At 37.8% G+C, this 21,798-nt stretch overlaps 1 protein-coding gene and 1 long non-coding RNA gene across 2 annotated transcripts; both read right to left on the bottom strand.

Moving 5' to 3' along the window:
* Positions 1–114: 114 nt before the first annotated feature.
* On the bottom strand, positions 115–9,117 carry LOC127971148 (junctophilin-3-like). The gene is made up of 5 exons (XM_052573976.1): positions 7,877–9,117; positions 5,878–6,640; positions 5,523–5,647; positions 3,964–5,246; positions 115–1,695 (listed from the first exon to the last, which is right to left on the bottom strand). The coding sequence occupies exons 1-5, from the start codon at positions 8,256–8,258 to the stop codon at positions 1,615–1,617; spliced, it is 2,634 nt and encodes an 877-aa protein (XP_052429936.1). The 5' UTR covers positions 8,259–9,117; the 3' UTR covers positions 115–1,614.
* A 4,722-nt stretch (positions 9,118–13,839) lies between these two features.
* Positions 13,840–15,524, bottom strand: LOC127971179 (uncharacterized). The gene is made up of 2 exons (XR_008156762.1): positions 15,115–15,524; positions 13,840–13,971 (listed from the first exon to the last, which is right to left on the bottom strand). It is a non-coding gene; the product is annotated as an uncharacterized LOC127971179 (long non-coding RNA).
* Positions 15,525–21,798: the final 6,274 nt, after the last annotated feature.

Here is a 21,798-nt window from a genome sequence, read left to right as displayed (position 1 = left end):
AGTGGCTCATCTCCTCGTAATGTATTTGTTGATTGCCAAATCAACATCTGATTTAAAAATTGAAGATAGTGTTTTTTGTGTGAATGTTTTCTTTGACAAAAATAAGAAACAACATAACCTCAAACATTTTATTAATTTTCCACATAACTTGGAAACAATCTCATAAATCATTGCGTAAGAAAGGGCATGCTTAGGCATGCGATGATCTCACAACTTGATATCACTGGATGAGTAGTATAAAATGTACAATAGCTGTTTATCATTCATTAATTTAGATAATGTCAGTCAGGTCCCACTGAGAAACATAAGCTGGTATTTTTACACTGCTTTCAGTCCCAGTTTGTTATCTAAGTTGCTGGACAGAGTGACAGGCAGAAAATCACACAGAGTAACAGCAGAAGAGAACAGGCTTACAAACATGCTGTAAAAATCTCCACAGGCTTAGGCTCAGTTCTTAAGCCAACTTGATTTGTTCAAAGGTGGGGTGGGAGAGAGACCATTTCATGTGACCACTGTCATCAGTACATAACCTGCTCACAAGGATGGTTTCTCAATTAAAAAAGGCACTCAGCATATCAATGATATCTTGCGAACCTGTTAAAATATGTTAACTGTTCAGTAATATAGAATAATATATATTGAAAGCAGTGGTCATAAGGTAACAGTCTCAGACTTTATCGAGTATGAGCCAGAATACTCAGCCACTGCTTCACCTCTCTTGTACTTTTATGTCCTATAAGCAGATGTGACATCATGTGGTGTACAAGAAAACACAGAATGTTCTTTAAAAGTGAGCTTGGCATAGCAGTGTTTCAATGGTGATTGTGTTATTGGTGAGTCAAAACAAACTACATGACTGGATTGTGCTGAAATTCAGTGAGGCGGGATTCATAAGTGTGGAAAGAATTCTGCAGGCTTATCCGATTCAAACTGTTTGAGTTTAATGGGAATGCACTATGATGAAGCCCTTTAAGATAGCTGTTACCACAGACTTACAGGTGCGTCAAATCTGGGTAGATGAGAGAGTTGATTTCTATGGATGACATAATGAGCGTCTGCAGCGATTATACAGGGCTGTACCCTGGAATACAGTTAGGGGGGGAAGGGCATGTAGTCTTGATTATAAGTGTGAATCCCATCTTAAATCAACTATATCATAGTAGATAAAACCACATGACTATCTTTGCACATTAATCTTCAGAGTCCCGTTTCTCAGTAATGTCTCTGGCCTTATGTGCATTTAAAAAAAAAGTGTGAAATAATCTTTTGTAACTGTTAAATATGTAGTAAAACATATCAGACGAGCTGTATATTAAAAAAAAAAACTAAATGTGTGTAATACTTCAGTTCTACAGAATACTGTAAATGGACCTTTCTTATGAATGGAGGAAAAAGTAAGCAAAGTTAAATAATGGATTATAATGGAGTTATACAATAAATTGAACCATAAAGAAGTTTACAATTTACATGGACTTGCCCAGCTTACACAGACATTTACTATTGTGATTTGTGGGTTCCTTACTGTATTAAGAAGTGGTGCTAAGTGTGCATTGTGTTCATATCTTACTCTTGATGATGATCAATGCTGTTATTGACATTCTATAGGCCATATGATTAAATAAAGAAATGAATAAACAAAATGGCTACACCAATGTTGAGTAATATTACCATGACCACCAGGAGAGAGCTGGAGCCCTGTAGAAAGATTAAAGTTATGTTATTAAAAACACTGTGGCACATTAAAAAGTATTGCAAATTTAAACGTATACTGGGCTCAAACCATTAAAAAGTATTATATTATTATATGTCTTTGTGCTGCTAAATGTAACATATTAAGAAAGATCAGTTTACAGATCCTTATTAGACACTCTTTTTGCATTTTCCTAGTGTTACCAAATGCAAAATACACTATGTAGCATTTTACACATCAAACAGAGCCCACAGTGACCCTAAGAGTGCCCACTTTTTCAGTGGCCTGGATTCCAGTATTTATCCATTCCATGAAGCCCTCCTATTATTGTAAAAAATTTAATTAGTAGCTTAATAGTCAGACTGATTATCATTTGCAATGCTTAATGGGAATGAGTGGTCACTTCTGAGCTTATCTGGAGTGACTATGTTTCCATTGTAACTGTAACTTCTTTGATTGGTAGATCTCTTTTCTGAATAATGGGTATTGTAGTTCTACAACTACGTAGTTGAGCTACTATATAAAACACAATTTTATTCACATTTCCTTGCGGCTTATAAGCATATCTCATCAATTAAAGGGATAGTTCATCCAAAAATTAAAATTACCCCATGATTTACTCACTCTCACGCCATCCTCGGTGTATATGACATTCTTCTTTCAGACGAATACAGTCAGAGTTATATTAAATAATGTCCAGGCTAATCCATGCTTTATAATGGGAGTGGATGGTAGCAAGTCCAAAAAATTGCACCCATCCATTATAAAAGAAGTCCTAACAGCTCCAGGGGGTTAATAAAGGCCTTCTGAATGTCTAGCTTCCGCTAACTGTCATACATGCGTTCACGGGAGAGTGGCATCCAGCAGATGAAATAGGACGTAGGTGTAGCGTAAACTCCGGTGAGAATATGCTAGTTTCCTGAGAAGCAAGTTTTGTTTACAGCAAAGGAAAACTAGTGTCCACTTGGCTTATATCGAAATCCTCAGATATTTTTCTGTACAAATCCTTGTTTTGTACTTCTAATTCATGATCAGTGGTTTGTTTTGCTCTCTGCTCTCTACTCTGTGATTCCACGTTTGTAATTTTGCCTAAAGGGGCGGATGAACTAGACTTTGAATGTGCAATTTTTTTTTTTCAGACACCGCTGTGAATATGAGCAGGAGCAGTATATAATATCAGGTACCAAGGTTTTCCTTCAGTTATCACAACATTGATTCCGATGTGCTTGTACTGTGTCTTTTGCAACGGTGTCAAAAGCGTCTTATTATATTGTACTCTCTCTCTCTCTCTCTCTCTCTCTCTCTCTCTCTCTCTATATATATATATATATATATATATATATATATATATATATATATATATATATATATATATATATACACTCAGGAAAAAAAAATGTGTCCGCATTCAAATGTACCATCTGTTCCTGTTTCCACTGACATCACGAACCATGCAGCTTCTTTTTTTATTAGATTTTTATAATATTTAAAAGATTTATTATATAAAATAGGATGCTGCATAAAGGCTTAAATTAGCGCTTCATCCATTTTTGAATTTCTTTACAGATAGGTCATGCAGTTACGTATCGATCCTCTACTGGTAACATGTCTTCACGTGATGCGAATTCACAGGTTAGAGTTCACCAAACTTGAACTTAGGAGTGCAGCGGAATGCAAATTTTTTTGCACAGGCGTGCATTTCCTGTCCGACGCATTCGCATGCGTATGAATAGAAGTCAGTGAAATGAAAAGTGCAGTATGACTGCCCCTTAAGTCCTGCGTTATCCACTGAACCCCAGTCTCTTGTGAAACAACAGTTAGAAGAAGCTAGAGATTTATAAAGTTAAATATGGATATGGATATTTTTCTTACACAATAAATATGGATATTTTTCTTACACAAATGCATCGCTTTGCTTCAGAAGGCCTTTATTCACTCCCCCAGAGCCAGGTGGACTCCTTTTATAATGGATGGGTGCCATTTTCTGGACTTTTTATATTTATTCAATAGAACTCAGATTGTATTTGTCTGAAAGAAAAATGTCATATACACCTAGGATGGCTTGAGAGTAAGTAAATCATGGGGTAATTTTCCATGAACTATACCTTTAAACACATTAGAGGTAGGTTTGTCTCGAAAGGTTTAAACTTTGTCTTTAGAAATCAGTTTTTCTATGTGGAATGTGATTTTACTACCAGAACCAAAATGTTGTGTTTCACTAAATGATAGCATAAGGTTAGAGAACACTGTCACCTTTCATGCTGTTTACTTACTGAGTTTGTCTTTATCAGGTTCAGACGCTCTCCTTCTTGTTCCAGTGGTTCTGGTGAAGACATTAAAGGGGGTGAAAGAGTTATGTCCCTGTTCAAAGGCCATTCCTCCACGTCAACCCCAACATTCAAGCTGTCGAGCATCTGCACAGAGTCCATGGACCCCTCCCTGGCTGCAAGACCCCATTCTTTGCCTTCATGGTTTCGCTGACGTAGTCTCTGCAAATTGTGCCCCTGGAGACCCGAGCATTTCATGCCAGAGCCAAAGTTGTGATGGGAAACAGAGTCTAGGGGCTGGGACCTCATTTCAACCCGATAATCATTTCCCCCTTCTTTCTCCTGCAGATGTGAATGGGAAGAGATCCACTGGGAATTGTTTTCAACAGTCCATTCCAGAGTGGAATTGTTGGATCCACGGTCTGACAGCTGGTATGCATTCAAGCTAGACTCACCAATCGTATGATTGGTAAAGGACTTGCTTGGCTTGTGATTGGAGTAGACATGCTCTTGGGGGTTATAATAGTAAGAAACATGTGGTTTCTCGTGTGCAGAAATAAACTCCTTTGGTTTGTGATTGGTGGAAGCATGCTCATTAGTCTTGTGATTGGATAAATTATGACCTGCTGACTTGTGATTGGAATATATGTGCACCTGTGGTTTGGACTTGGAAGAGTCGCAATCAACAGATTTGTGATTGGATGGTTTATGCTCCCGGTCTCGTTCCCTGGAAACTGTATGTTCCCTGGATTTTTTATTTAAGGAAACATGCTTCCGGGGCTTTTGATTGGAGGACATTTGATCCCACACCTTCTCGGGGGCCATATGCTCGATAGGCTTGTGATTAGAGGAGCCGTTCTCCCATGGGTGATGAGTTGAGGAATTCTCATGTCCATTAACGTGACCGATCTCCTCTTCAAGCAGGGATGGAGTTGTGGAGCGACTGCTTTCCCCTTTGCTTCCTCTTCTGTGAGGATACATCTCAGCAGTCCAACTGTTGGCCCCACCTCTCTTGGTGTCCATGCCTCTACCTTCAACTAGAACTTGAATCTCTGCCCCTCCTTGTTCATCCACAGCACTCTGCCTCATGAAACAAGCATTCCTAGTGCGATGAGTAGGTGGGCTGCAGGGGGGTGAGGAGGGGCTGCTCAAAACTGGGCTCAGGTCAGGTGTTTGGGCTGGGGGTGTTGTGTCTGGTGTGCAGAGTTCAAGGCTGTCTGTGCCAGTCGAGACCACCTCTAGGTCTTTTTCTTTCCTGTCTTGATGCTTTGGTCTCTGGCACTCCAGTCCTAGTAAACAGAAATATAAAGACATTGTCACATTAAGTAATTCATTATAAAATCATATCATGATCACGAAAGATGGAATTTGAATTGACCACTGCTGATGTTAATTAAATGGACTACATTTTGTAAATAACAGTTACATTCTTCTATGCATTACAGACACTGTATAGTGCTTGATGATTCTAGGGTAGTATGTGACTTAATTTCTTTCGAATTGGATTGATAGTTTTAATACTTATTTAATACTTATTTTATTAAGTATTTTTATTTGTCACTGACCATTCCCATAGAGATGGAAAGAGGGGGAAAGTTCTTTGGCTATAGCCCTGGCCAGACGACACTCCTCCAGGGCTCTCTGTGCGACTCCATCTGCAGCTTCGGCCTTTCCTCTAGCATGGCTCATTCTGAAAAAAAGTAAGTAAGTTTGGTTCAGTAGCAAGAAAGAGTTTTGTTCAGTGGTAAGAAAGTTGGGCTCTTGTTTGATATTGATTATCCTTTCCTTCAATTTTTACCCATAAGTAAGCTGGTTTTCAGTTTTATTCAGTTGTGTCCTCCTCAAATGGTCATCTCTCTAATTTCTGCATCATCCCTAATTGGGATTGTGCTCTTAAGTGAGATCTCTTTTATGACTTACCTGGACAATGCAATCTCAGCCTTCTGCTTTGCTATGTCTGCAGCTTTCTCGGCAGCTTCCACAGAACGATCCACCTTTTCACGGATTTTGCTGGTACGGAGTGGTATTAGGTTTTTCCGCTTTCCACTCACCAGAACATTCTGCTTGTATTTTCCCTCCTCCTTGGTTCCATCAGGAAAGGTGGTGCAGCCATAGCCATGTCGCTTGTTCGCAAACCACTCACCTTCATAGTGAAGTCCATCTGAACGATGACTTACGCCCCACCCTGATCGCATGTCATTCCTCCATTCGCCAGCATATGTTTCGGTTACAGTGGCATCCACACTTCCCCCTGCCTCCACTTCAACTAAGCTGACATTGGAGTTGATGTCTGAGGCAGCTGAGCTGACTGTGCTCATACCTGCCTCGCTGCAGAAGGAACTCTGCTTGCTCAACTGGCTGGCCAGAGAGCTCTTGGACTCAGACCTCCGCAACTTTAAACCACTCAGTATGGACTGTCGGAAGCGGCCTTTCCTCTTCCTGTGCCTGTCTGCTTCACTTTGAGCACAAAGTACAAAGCCACTACGCCCCACTGGGCTGCCAGATAACCCACTGACACCAGAGCCATCTTCTGGAGTGGGGGCCCCTTCACTGTGATCGGATCGTAGGGAGTTTATGGAGGTGCACATAGGGGAGAAGATGATGGCTGCCATGCCATAAGGCACACTCTGTCGCACTCCATAGCCATGACGCATACCACTCAACCACTGGCCCTGGTAAGTGCCTGCAAGGGGAACAGGGATAGAGCAAAATTCATGTCATTATTCACATCACTTGTACAATGGGTGCAAAAGGCTCTCTTTGTTTAATTTAATTCCAAAACAGTAAATGACAACAAATAAACCCCACTACACTTTCATAAAAAGGTGAGATCATGTTTTCGAACAAATGTGAAGCTGTATGTTGTTGCAGTGACGGTTTGAAATGCTCCGTAGCGATAGTAACTGTCCAGGGTGCTGAAATGTTTTGACACGCGTATCTCGCTAATGTTGGGAGGTTCTTTAAAATATTACAGTCCTGTTTAGTTAACGAGCGAAGGGTAAAGGACAGAATACATATCCAGCGCATTCATTTTTGGATTTAAATCTAACCTGGTCTATCAGTGGGGACGTCTGTCGTGTGATGCTAACATGTACGTTTATTTATTTTTTCCAAAATAATACGCTCGAATGTATAAGGGCACGATGCATGACCAAATCACAGTGACACTGTTTAATCTCCGTGGAACATCAGGAAGCGGATTACACAAGAATGTGAAACAGCCAATCAGCGAGCAAAGCGAAGAGTCTCTAGTGACACAATGACCCGCTGTCGGTCGGTTTCCATGGTAATTTACTGTACAGAGGCGTCTGTGCTTTAGATGCGCGTGGTAAATTAGTTCATATGGTGAAGTTTTATCCTTTAAAGCACGTTATTGAGCATGTTTCAATATTTTTTACTAATAATTACGTTTTTCTGTAAATCTAAAATGTGTTTCAGAACTTAGAATGCCACTGAAGTACAGCAGTCTCACTATTAGTCTACAGTATTATAGTGGAAGTTGTTTAAAAATAAATAAATAAAAACCCTTCTTAATTCCATTTTCTATGTATGTTATATAATAGACTAATTCTAATTCTTGTTGTCTCCGATGACTATGCGATTGCTGTTTCTTGTCTTGCCGTTTACAGATGGAATAATATGTGAGTTGCTCATGTTACTTGTAAAGATCAGTGGTTTTCACTGCTTTGGCTTCAGGCATCTGTCTAATTTAACAAGCTTCCACCAAATCACAGATGAATGAGTGCCAAAATATCGTAGTCTTTATTGGAAGCAACAGAACACCTTTCAAAAGATATTGGAAGCATTTTAAAAGCAGATAGTCTTATTAATTCAATATGGTTAGTTAGTGATTTAGCATTGGTTCTTTCCTGCTGTTCATGACCTTATCAGAACTCAGCAAATACTATTAGAATCTTACCTCCATCCGAATAGGTCTCTGAGCCATATCCATCCTGTAAACCGTTGCTCCAGGTGCCTTCATAACGGGAACCGCTGCTAGTGCTTTCCAACTTCCCATACCTGCCTTTGAACCCTTGTGTCCATTCCCCCTTGTACTCCCATCTCCCTTTGCTCTCCACGCCAATGCCATGCCTCTTGCCCTGTGCCCAAGTTCCTTTGTAACTGTTGCCACTGGGCCATGTGTAAACTCCAAGAACTTCGAATCCATGGCTCCATGCCCCCGCATACTCCCCCTGGCCCTGAGGCCCTGTGCAGATCCCTCGGCCATGCGCCTTGCCTTGTTCCCACCCTCCACAGTACGACCCCCCATCATCAAAGTCAAACCTGCCTCCAGTGGACATGCATGAAACAGGTTTTGGCAAATATTCAGAACGTCAAGTGGAAAAATTGCAATTGGTGAGCAAAAAAGGAAGACAGTGATAAACTTGACAGGAAGTGTTACAGCAGTACTCCCCCCGTCCTTCAAGTAGATATGGAACGCATAGAATAAAACAGTGCTTGTAAGTTCAGATGATTTTAAGGGGTGAAGAAGAATCTACCAGGCTACTGTCCTGGTGTTACAGCTCCTGCCTGTTTGTGCATGGCCTTTGGTAATGGATGTCTTTATTGTGCATGCTACTTCCAACAGGCATGCAGATGGTGAGCTTCTCCCTTCCTCTCTGCACAGTCCCAACAGGCTGAGGCACACAGCCGCGTCCCGCGTTCCCTGCGTGGAGATCAGCAGGCAAACAAGGCCTAGTTTTTTTCCACAGCCAAAGAGATCCACACAGCAGCAGCATTGATACACTCAGTCAGACATTACACGGCCCCCAAACATACCGCGCCGGCTCACAAAAATGCAGAAATACAGGACGACATCCATAGCCTCAAAGCAAGGATGATGTTAAATCCTTAATCTAGATCATATTTTCCAAATGAAATGACAGTATTTCCTTGCTTATGTGTTAAATGAGATCAATCTGGCAGAGCATTTTTCCTAACACTGCTCCCACTCGCTCTCTCTTTTCCCTTCTGCGCTCCTGCTGTGGTGTATAGGTGAAGCTTCTTTCCTGGAAGACTGGTTAAAAGCATCAAAAATTGGTTTAGTCCTGCTCTTTGGTCCTCTCCTCCTTCATGTTTACGTGCATATTTAAAGGTGGGTATCCATGATGGTCTGAAGCCATATGATGCTGAGTGTCTCTAGAATCATTACAGGACTGTTCCACCCCAACCCATTCCCCTCCCCCACCAATGCCTCTTCTTGTTGTTCTTAAAGGGATAGAGGCTAAGAATATCATATGCATACAATGGCTTCTCTAATTATCCATTTCTCTTATGATATCCTCTAATTGTATCTGCATAATTGCATTACACTATTTTTAGGGGGCTTCAATGAATATTACATTAGAAATGCAAGTAAATTATAGAATATTATGGCAGTTAAAATTTAATAACCAGTGAAATGCATAAATATCCTTTGTAAATAAAATTTATAAAAATAACAACAACAATGAAATGTATTCTTGCATCAGTTTTTTAATGTATGCACATGGGAACAAATGTTGAAAGGCCCTCCCTCTTTAAAAGTTATGCAATATGCCTAAACAACACTAAAATTCAGATAATAAGCTAAGATCAATAATCATTAAACAGCTTTTAAAATGCCATTGTGGGTCCTGCCAGAATGCTGTTCTTCACTGGTAATGTATGAGAACATGAGAAGCACTGTTTACATGAGAAAACTGATTATTTGACAAATCGTGCTTTCAATCAATGTATTTTTCCCTATTTTGGCTTTTATATACTATGCCTGGGAGAGCATTTATATGGATGAGACCTAGTAATTGAAGTTGTGTTATATATGTAAGTATTAGGGTTTGAAAATATTTGACATGCAGGCAGATGGATGCAGATAGCTTGGTAGTAATCTTATTTTTGTTATTAAAAATTTGAAAATATCATTATATAGCTTGTTCATTTATTTTGTTAGGTACATTTACCATTTTGTAGTAGTTTGTTAAGCCTACTGCTTTGGAAACAGCACTGCTAACGATATTATAATAATTGTAGATCCAAGTTCACATTTTCACCATTGGCAAGTAACATCTGTACTTCTTGTTTATTTTTTTATTTTTTTGTATGTCCAGAGACTGTGCATATGTGGTCTGTGCATTTGCATCCTTTTACTGGAATGAGCACTTACAAAAACTGTAATTCAGGATTATTTAGGTGTAATAAGGCAAATGCAAAGGAAATGCATGTTTGATTGTTAAAAAGTTCTGTAAATGCTAATGTCATCTAATGTCAAAGAAATTTTTTTCTTCCATAAGTTAAAGTATGATAACTTAATGAGCTGGAAACACTGACCATCCAGCTCATTAAGACTAAAACAAACTTTTTTTTTTTTTTGCATAACTATCCCTTTAAGAAAAAAATAAAATCTGCAGCTGCTCCATCTGGTGTTGTAGAAGGGGATTTACAAGCTCCAGTTGCAAAACAATAATGTATTGCAGGTTTCCTATAAGGCTACCTAGGCACAGCTTTTGATGCCGCCATCAAGAGTATCACTACATGGTTACCTCAACCATGCTGAATACAATATTGAAACTCTTTACTGAAACCAATTGTTCTCCGCCCTTAGTATTTTAGTCATTTTAAGACCACTAATGGGGGTTGGGAAAAATAATCAAATATTTATCACAATTCTCTCAATAATGAAATACATTACAGACACAGAAACTGAAAAAGTAATAAAATAATAATGATAATAATAATAAGAGCACAGTCTATTACACATTTCATGGATTGTATTTTATTTGGACAGTTATGTACATCGAACTGAAACAAATGTATAAATGAAATCATTTACACAAATGAATCACTCAGAAAGACTTATGAACTCACAAGATTTTATTGTGAATCAATCTAACAAATCTTTCACTTTACTAACAGAATAAATTCTTCACAAACTACTCAAAATCTGTCACACATATGATAATTATTTACTAATGTCAATACACGCAAGAACTGTACATTTGGCATGGCACATCAATTGCATTTTTTTTATTAATTTGTTTTTTTTTTTTTTATTAAAAAAATATATTATATATTTTTTCTTTTATTTTTTTATTCTCCATGCATCACAGATGCAATTAACAAAATGCAGGAAATGAATTTACTGTTCACACAAAAATTTGTTCTGATTTCCACATGTGATTTATCTTTGCAGACTAATGTGTTTAACAGGCTAAATGAAAAAGCTAATTCACTCTCTGACAGTAGAGAGCACTAACAGAGAAGCAAAAATACAGATTTCCCTGGTGCACAACTGGAACATTGAACCTGACATGGAAAAGAAAGGTCAAATAGTATATACAGTTTTGAAACACGAGTTCACTCTTGTAGGTTACTCCCGTTTCTCTTGTTATCAAACAAATTGTTGAAAAAAGTGTACATTAACTATGCTATTTACAATCATTTAGCAAAATTACCAATTAGTAGTTTATGTAACAGCAGTGGCTCTGGGCATGTGACCAGAAGTGCAGTTCTTGTTGGCAGGTTTTCTTCACAGCGCAATGGAAAACAGACTACAACACCTGTCCTTAAAAATTGTTGCATGGACTGCATGCTAATGTTCATGTTAGTCTAAACAGATGCATTCAAACTGATATGTTTATTGCACTGAACATCTGTCTTGGTCTGAACAGGACTTATTCTCACTTCTCTTGGAGATATTTCATTGTCAGATTGATAAGAATTTCACACAAATTGCTTGGAACCCAAAGCCTGAATGTTAGACACTGTAACCACTTGTGGAAAGTGCTTTTCTACTGTATACATTCTTTCATGTTTTACCAGGTTCCTAGACTCAGTGAAACCCTTTCCACAATGTGAGCACTCGAAAGGTTTTTCACCATTATTGATTATTTCATGCCGCTCCAAGTCTCTGGCTTTCACGAAGGAATTTCCACACTCACAAACACATGAGACTTCACGCTGCTATGTATTTTTTGGTGCTGTTTAAAATAGTCAAGGAATAGAAACATTTTCCCACAAACAGAGCACAAATAAGGCTGCTTGTTTAAATGTGTCCTTGGGTGTCTTTTCAGCAGTGACTCCAAAACAGATTTTTGACCACACTCATCACAGCCAAATGGCCTTTCTCCAGAGTGAAACTGCAGGTGAAATATGAGGCTTTGGGCCTGTGTCAAACCTTTACTACACAAATGGCATGGAAAAGGCCTCTGATCTGTGTGAATTCTTATGTGATGCTTCAGATGTCCTTTAGTTGGGAAACCCTTTCCACACTGAGGGCATGTGTAAAGACTCTCTCTAGTGTGGCCTTTTATGTGAAAATAATTTTTTCCTTTACGTGTAAAATACTTTCCTCTTCGAGAACATGCAAAAGGCCTCTCACCAGTGTGAGTTCCTATCTGTTATTTAAGGTGTACTTTACATATGTAAGTATTTCCACACTCCAGGCCTCTCTCGGGTGTGAGTTTTAATGCAAATATTAAGGTTTTCTTTACAAACCTTTCTTTTTAGGCAAGAATCAGACATTGGTGTCATGTATAAGCTAATAAAATATGTTTAATGGGACTGAATTTGCATTTAATGTGATTATAATTAAATTAAATTGATAATGTTTCCTTCTCACGCTTATTCAAATGGCGAAAATATTTTGTACAGAAATGACATTATCACTAACCTTGATCTATCGCAATCTCTCTCTCTCAAAAATAGTTGTAATAGTTATAGTTATAATCACTGAAACTGTATAAACTGCTAAATTAATCCCTTACTTACACTGTACATAAGCCTTCATCTGCGCTTTGTTGCTTATGATGACATAATTCCTGGAATTCAGTCATCGAACGTGCACGCATTCAACAAAGCAGATGAGTTTCAGCGATGACTCATCTGAACGTATCTGATTGGCAGTTGCATTTCTAAGCTCAACAGAATCATATGTGATTGATTATAATGCACAACACGGTATAAACGCCTAAAATGAAATACGTGCAACATAAGCAAATCTTAATTTAATTCTGCAGTCGACACTTTCTATTCATTTACACTTTGTTAGGTAGAGACATAATAGTTTTAATTTGTTCATGCAGGGGCATTTTTGTCCAATTTAGTGGCATTTTTGCCCCAAGACCTCATGGCACCCTGCCTTACACATGCTCCACCTATGCTGATAAACTGCCTGAAAGTGATTACTGAACAATAATAAATAGACAGTACTTCTTTGTTTGATTCTTGTTGGCTTGAACCACAGTGGCCCCTTTTATGGGAATAGTTCTAGCATATATATATATATATATATATAAAATGAAATACGTGCAACATGAGCATATCTTAATTTAATGCTGCAGTCGACAACATATATATATATCAGGGTATCTTCACATTTTTTAACAGCAAATTTAATGACTTTTAAGACCTTTTTAAGTCCTCTAAAAGGAAAATTTAAGACTTTATCTAAACAAAAAAAAAAGGGAAATGTTCAGTCCGACAACACAGATTGATGTGGCGAAGCATTAGTGTGGCACAACTCATCACAACCACGCTCAAGACAGGTCAAAGGGGCGCGAAAACTTTTATACCAAGTGCTGATTGACCTTACAACCCTGACATGGTTGACTATGTATAAACTATCAGCCTTTAAGGTACTTCAGGTAATTTCTAAATTCTGGCCCCTCATAGCAGTTTGAAAAAGACATGGAAGACAGCCCCAGGACATTACAAAAGCCCATTTCATCATACTTGATCTAAATTATGGTTAAATGTTGCTGCCTAATAGCCTTGAGCTGGGTTTGGGGGTTCTCCCCCAAGAAAATGTTGTTCAGGGTCTGATTAGTGTTTTCTATGTCATTTCAGACACAGATAAATGCAAGCACATTCAATAATCTATGCATAGACCTAATGAATGACAGACAATTGTAGGAAAGATCAGGATCAGAAATTTATTGCATGTTCCAGTTGTAGGAGATCCATGACTTTCCAATTTACTGTGGATACATCCATTGACACAGAAAGCATGTTCCTTAAATTAAGTTCCTTGGTGCCCTCCTGAAATTATAAAAAAATAAAATCAAAACAAAGTCCACCTCAAGAATGATAACATTTTCATTCATGTTCACTCAGATTAAATTTATGCATTTAGCAGACGCTTTTATCCAAAGCGATTTACAGTGCATTCAGGCTATAAATTTTTACATATCATGTGTTCCCGGGGAATTGAACCCCCAAACTTGCTTGCTTGCTAGATCAGTGCTCTACCAGTTGAGCTACAGGAACACTAGATTAGATGGTTTGTCTAAAGTAGTGATTCTCAAACTGTGGTCTGGGGACCAATGGAGGTATGCCAGATTACCAAGGAGGGTCTGTGAGCAAAAGTCATCAACCAAAATGACTGACATGGACTGTGACACCGTTGAACATTTCCAATTCACTTCTCATGACTTGTTTTCTAATCATGCACATTATTAGCAGGTGAAGTTAGCCATGGTTTCAGAAGACTAAAATGGCCTACATTTTTACATGCATTAGGGATGATCATTAAGCCAAATATGTCAAGTTTTTTTTTTTTTTTATTGGCTAAGTGGTCCTTGATTTGAAAGAAAAAATGTTTGAGAAACAAGTTAAGCCATAATAGTGAATGCTCACAAATTTTTTTAACTGATTGGCTGGGACAATATATCGATGCATTTTGAATCGAGAAATTATTCTGGATCGATTCCAATTTTTCTGAATGCATCGCGATTCTCTCTCGAATCAATTCTTAGTTTAGTTTTTAACAGCAGATGCCACTGCATGATTTATATGCCTTACACACACCACTTGAACCTACTATAAAATAATAATTAATAAAGTTCGAAAAGGTTGAAGCGAAGTACAAGGGTGTTTGCAGTGGGGCATTTACATTAATCTCGCGTCATAAAAGCAATATATCAATTACATAATCAGACTCAGCAGAACGCACGAGCGCTCTTCGTCGTGAGCATTTGAGTGCTCGGTTAAAAACTAGCCTAGAGCGCAATGTGCAAAAACTAAGCTCAGAATCAATTCACAATGCATTCGGAAAAATTTAAATCAATCCAAGAATTGTGACGCATCGATATATTGTCCCAAATATTCATTAGGAAATAACAAAAACACATGAAGCATTTTAACATATTCAAATAATTTTAAATGATACTTTTAGAGTCTTACCTTAAAGTGCTACAGCAAGTCTTCTGCCGTTGAGGGGCTCAAAAACTGAGAACCAAGATAGCGAGACCTGACAATCGTGGTCTTGTCCACAGCTTTATCGTCTTTGCCCATGCTTGCGATTTCGCAAACTGCCGTGGTGGCGAACCATCATCGCAACGCGTTCATCAATCACTTACTCGTATGTCACCTATGGAATGATGCAGGTTGCACCCACGAAGTGCTGCCCCCAAATGTTACGCTGGTCAAATTGCGGTTGAAAAAATAAATAAAAATGACGAGTCGGACATGAAATTTAAGATCCCACATGAAATTTAAGACATTCATATGGAAAATTCCAGGATTCAAGAAATTTTCAGACCTTAAAAATCGAAAATTGTATTTAAGACATTTCAAGACTTTTTAAGGACCCGCGGGGACCCTGTATATTAGTGGTGGGCCGTTATCTGCATTAACGTGCTGCGTTAACGCGAGACTCTTATCGGGCGATAAAAAAAAAATATCGCCGTTAATCTATTCCCAAAATTCCCAGATAGCAAATGACATGTGGCCCAGTTCTGGCCCACATCTCCCATATTCTTCTGGCCCACATACCACGCGGAATGACGGCGATGACTCAACCTGAGTCTGGCTGACATATGTCAGCCACAACTGAACCAGATCTGGGCCACATCTCAGAAATGGTGTGGGTGACATCTGGGCCAGATCTGGCCCAGTTTTGTCTGACAGAAGTCAGCCACAACTGTACCAGATCCATGCCGCATCTCACAAATGGCATGGGCGACACCTGGCCCAGATGTCAACCACGCCATTTCAGAGATTTGGCCCAGATCCGTTCCAGTTGTGGCTGACTTCTGGGTTAGATATGGCCCATATTTACCCTTTCTAGACACAAAAGAATATGTAATTCATCCAGAATAAAGAAAACACTCATTTAGTCTAAACTGCTTTATTAAAATATAAAAATTAGACAAATAAATATACATACATGAATACAACTGCATGTATAGATATAAAACAAATACATTTACATTATTACAAAATAAAAAATGCAGATAAATATTTATAAATATAGTTAAATACACATTAACATTACATTTACATTTAGCAGACACTTTTATCCAAAGCAACTTACAAATGAGGACAATGGAAGCAATCAAACTCAACAAAAGAGCAATGATATACAGGTGCTGGTCATATAATTAGAATATCATCAAAAAGTTGATTTATTTCACTAATTCCATTCAAAAAGTGAAACTTGTATATTATATTTATTCATTACACACAGACTGATATATTTCAAATGTTTATTTCTTTTCATTTTGACGTTTATAACTGACAGCTAAGGAAAATCCCAAATTCAGACGTGGCAGACAGGAGTGAGTATGAGAAACATTCAGATACACAGGCTGATTCAGTCTTCTGAATTGGGAGTAGCGAACATGCATTATAAACTTCTTTCAAATTAGAATCTGTTGTGAAGATAAAATGTGCAAGATAACGTATATGTACTAATAAAAACATCAAACAAAAAACATCAAACAAAATTTTTTTATCTTTTACTCTCCAGTACTGAAAGCAGAACTGATAAGGGAGCCCTTGATACTGTGACACAGCTCTTTCAAATTAACATTACCTTTTTTGCAATAGCGGTAGTTTGTATGTCCATCTATAGTTGCCATCATCTATGGTCTTTTGAGTACTGGTATCATCTGAAGTCCTCACAAGTCCTGCAAGTCCTGTGCTGTGCAGTTTCTAATAACCCTGGGATGGACATTTGCAGAAACAGGAAGATTAGCATAGCTGCTGTTCATATCATTTCAGGCAATGTGCACTTTTTACTATTTCATCAATGGAGTACATTGAGTACTATTTTTAATCTAGTAGCTTTAAACTGAAATAATTTTGCCTTAATAAACATATTATTTGTTGTCTGTTTTTGGGGAACAGACACAGTCTCTATAGAATGGACTGCATATGCCAGAGTAACATTTAATACATTTTTTAAAAATTTAACTGGGAGGAACATCATAACTGTAATTTACACAACCATTCAAGAGTTTGGGGTCTGTAAGATATTTTATGCCTTTATAAAAAATCTCTTATGCTCACCACGGCTCCATTTATTGAATCAAATTACAGTAAAATAGTAACACTGTGACTATTACAATTCAAAACAACTCTTTTCTATGTGAATATTATGTTAAAACATAATTTATTCCTTTGATCAAAGCTGAATTTTCAGCATCATTACTCCAGTCTTCAATGACAAATCTTCAGAAATCATTCTAATATGATGATTTTTTGCTCATGAAACATTTCTGATTATGATCAATGTTAAAATACAGAGGTGCTGAAATTTTTTTTTGTTGGATTCGTTGTTACAAAGACTCCAAATATTTGAATGTTAGTGTTACATGCATCAAATTGTTCAAAATCATCTGTTTCAAATAGTGTTCCTGTAGTTCAACTGGTAGAGCACTGTGCTAGCAAGCAAGCAAGCGCAAGGTTGGGGGTTTGATTCCCCGGGAACACATGATATGTAAAAATTGATAGCCTGAATGCACTGTAAGTCGCTTTGCATAAATGCATAAATAAATGCAGGTCTTTTGAACTTTGTATTCATCTGTGAATCCTGAAAAATAAAATGCATCACGGTTTCCACAAAAAAAATTAAGCAGCACAACTGTTTCAACGCTGATAATAAGTTTCTTGAGCAGCAAATCAGCATTTCTGAGGGATCCATGTGACACTGAAGACTGGAGAAATGATGCTGAAAATACAGCTGCACATCACAGGAATAAATTAGTTTATAATGTATTCACATAGAAAACAGCTATTTTAAATTGTAATAATATTTCACAATATTACTCTTTTTACATATTTTAATCAAATAATTACTACAGAGGTGAGCAGAAGATAATTATTACAAATTGTATCAACTTCAAGCTTTTCAACACTAGTGTACTGTATATTTGAGGTTTGACTTACTGTACTAGTCTTGTGGTCAATAGCATCTTGGAGATGTTGTCTTACAGTAGGTTCACTCCGACTCTGCTGGATGCAGCAGGCCATCAGCACTGAAGAATCTAGGAACAAAACAAGCAATTTGACACAGAGCCAACAATATTTAGTCTGCAGTTCCAGGTTTATTAGATGGAAACAAGCTAGAGCAGGTGAAATGCAAAAAATAAATAAAATAACAGATTCATTGCGATATATGTTGTGAAAAAAATGCATATTATGTTACTTAACCTTTTCAGCGCTTCCCAGATCTCTGTTGTAGAAGGATTATTTTGTCACTCTTGAAATCGCAGAACAGTTTTATGTTTACCATAAAAGATCAAAACAACTTTAGTTTTCAGCCAATTTTCGCGCTCCTTGATAACGTGACGTCATCGATAAACAGTAAAGTGTAAAATGTTAAAGGGACAATAAGTAACTTTTTAGGTATTTTATTATCTAAAATCAATATTTTTATTCATAAATATGCCCTCAATGGTGTACAAATACCTATGCCAATGTTTAAACTAATCCTTGTAAATGAAGAATTTATTATCTTTATATACATGGGACGGGTAGGTCGACGGAGGCTTCCATGTAGTTCCGCCATCTTGCAAAAACTAGCCACGGCTTTCAACTGTTTTAAGGTAAGTTTATTTAATGTTTTCATTAATAATTATTTTAAATTGGCAGAATTATAACTTTTTTTGCGGCAACAATACTGTTAAACGTCTACAGACCAACATTATTTACGTTAAATGATGAACTGTTTAACGTACGTTACCTCAAACGGCCAACCTACGTTACGTGACTCGCATGATCGTGAGACGACAGATTAATAGTTTTATTAAGTTTCAGACAGTGACGGATGGCTGAAATATGCGAATACCTGTGAAAATAGAGGAAAAAGTCGTTTCTGACACTGAAAAGCGAATTTAACATTTAAGTTAGTCAAATGAGTTCAAAAAGTGAATACGACTTTCTGCATAATGTAAACGCCTGCAGTTGTCCATATCGACATGTAAATCATACAAATTACGTACAATATAGTCGGACTGCAGGTCTAAAAGAACCGACGATCCAGTTCAAATAAACCGGTTCAGTAATTCTCGAACAAATTTCCCGGAAAAGAATCGACGTCTCAGGGCATTTCAAAGTGCGCGCAGGCACAGCGATTGATTTAGGACGCGTTAGTGAGGTGTTTTGATGCTTTTGTGGTTTATAAAGTCTTTTTACATACAAATTATAATTCAAAATGTGTTTTTTCCTGTCAGAAAAGCACATGGATACATTTGTGAGAGAATAACTCGTCGAGTGCAGTCTTATTGATGCGTCTAACGGTAAGTTCGTGTTTATTATACATTTTACATAATTGCTTGTCTGTTATAATCAACTAATGTTAACCCTCACGTAACTTAAACGCGTATTTGTATTTCGTGCTAGAGTTAAAGCTAACTTTGTGTTCAGAATGTACCTAATTTAGCAGCGTAAACATCATATTATACCAATTTTCCAGCTCGTGTTTTTGACTTGTCCTTATCACTTTGGTACATCTATAAGTGTTTATATATGGACTGTTTTAAAGCTGCGGGGTAACCCCGTACCTGCGTGACTTGTCATAGAAATGTCTGTGTGCGCGCATTCAGTGTGATCTCCCTTATCTGTGCCAGTGACTGTGTGTGTTTGATATAGCCAGCATATTAACATAAAACTGTGATTTATAATAACTGGAACATCCCATTGATTAGACAGTTTGAAAGCACACCTTTCAGCCAATCACTATATCATATTCTGCTTAGATATAACAATTTTTTTCTTTTTTTTTTTTTACTTTATTTTAAAGGTTGACAAACAAACATGGAATTCCTAGTCCACAAAACCCCATCCAATTGTCATGGCGATTTAAAAATGCCAGCAGATCTCTCAGGAATTTATCATAATCAATGGACAGGTAAGGATATTCTGGACTATTTTCCAAATAAATTGCAAATTGTATATTTAATTGCATTTTTCCACATGTGGACGCATACATTGTGACATAGTCCAAACGCAATTGAAAAGCATTTAAATTACAGATGCTTTACACAGAAAGCTGTCAATTTGTGTCAAGCGTGGGACTATACTATGGGGCATGTTTTTTATTGGGATATATTCTGTAGTTTTTACCCCAAATCTCTCACTGTTTGCACTCTGATGCACGTCAGCAAAACAACATTGCCGTTCTACTCTTATTTACCTATTTGCATCTTACCCTATATTTTATACCTCAGGTGAAAAGCATTTGGTTAATGGTGAATATTGACCAATAGTACCATGTGGCTCTAACTGTTAGCAGGGGATAGTAGTTGCATTTGGGGTAAAAATGACATAATTATTTATTGTGTGAGGTGCCAAGAATATAGGGAGATCCGGGTTGCACTGTCTGTTCTTTAACACGCATCTCTCGGAGTGGCAGCTGCCTTTAGTAGTGCCTTAACCTCCATTGTTCAAAGCATTTGGCACAATTGTCCTTGAGTGACATCACCTCCCAATACAAACACTCTCCATAGTATGGTCCCACCTCTGGCAAAAATTGACAGTTTTCCATGTGAGGCTAAAGTAAATTGCTAAAGTAATTGCGATTCCCTTTGAGTTTTGGCAGGTAACGTGCAACACAGTGAAAAAACAGACATGGTAATTAGTAACACCTCATGTACTTGTTCTTATGTTGCATCTATGCTAACATTAGTCTGTTTCTCTCTTATTCCGAGGTCACCGTAGCCACCCGTATCCAGTACACATCCAGATCAGATGGTGGATCAGCACCTAGAAAGGACCTCTACATGCCTGAAAGACAGCGGAGACCAGGACAACTAGAGCCCCAGATACAGATCCCCTGTAAAGACCTGGTCTCAGAGCACCACCAGGACAAGACCACAGGAAACAGATGATTCTTCTGCACAATCCGACTTTGCTGCAGCCTGGAATTGAACTACTGGTTTCGTCTGGTCAGAGGAGAACTGGCCCCCCAACTGAGCCTGGTTTCTCCCAAGGTTTTTTTCTCCATTCTGTCACCGATGGAGTTTTGGTTCCTTGGTTTTCCTTAGTTGGGGACAATTAATATCAAGCCATATCATCGACTTGATCGCACAGAGGGACGATACATCACTGAATCAATGATGAACTGACTTTAACTGAAAACTGAGTGTTGACTGTTGTCCCTTTGCATTATTACACACTATTTTCCTATTTAATACTGTAAAGCTGCTATGATGCAGTATTTGATCAATATGAGAGGCTTATTACTCATAATAAATGGAAAATACAGCTGCAAACGGACTTTGCTTTTCCATTTGAAATTTGGCAGTCACTGTGCATTCATGAAAACTGAAAAGGTAATTTTTGTTCGTTGTTTCTGAAAGTGTTTTTGTTCAAGATTTGCAATTGTGTTTGGATTTTGTCACAATTTGTCACATGTGGAAAACGCAATTGAAAACATAATTTGCAATTCCTTTTGAAAATTGTCCTTCCGTTGACAGGCTCTAAAGCAGAGTACACTGCTCTCAGGTGTACAGTAGATCTTTGAATTTTCATTTTTGGGTGAACTATATATGTTGAACTACCCTAAGCAGTGCACATCTACCTACATAGGAGTCTTTATATACTTGATATAAATTTAAGGACATCTTTAAATTATTTTACATT

This window comes from Carassius gibelio, chromosome B14 (genome assembly GCF_023724105.1).
Source record: "Carassius gibelio isolate Cgi1373 ecotype wild population from Czech Republic chromosome B14, carGib1.2-hapl.c, whole genome shotgun sequence".
NCBI lineage: Eukaryota > Metazoa > Chordata > Actinopteri > Cypriniformes > Cyprinidae > Carassius > Carassius gibelio.
The sequence above is the reverse complement of the archived record's forward strand: the minus strand, read 5'-3'. Positions and strand labels throughout refer to the sequence as shown.

What these genes read in the sequence shown, in the direction of transcription:
- LOC127971148 (XM_052573976.1), bottom strand. Translation starts at nt 8,258, where the DNA reads ATGTCCACTGGAGGCAGGTTTGACTTTGATGATGGGGGGTCGTACTGT. An exon ending in AGAGACCTATTCGGATGGAG is followed by an intron (nt 6,641 to 7,876) that starts GTAAGATTCTAA and finishes TTCCCCTTGCAG; the next exon opens with GCACTTACCAGGGCCAGTGG. An exon ending in TTTCCATCTCTATGGGAATG is followed by an intron (nt 5,247 to 5,522) that starts GTCAGTGACAAA and finishes TCTGTTTACTAG; the next exon opens with GACTGGAGTGCCAGAGACCA.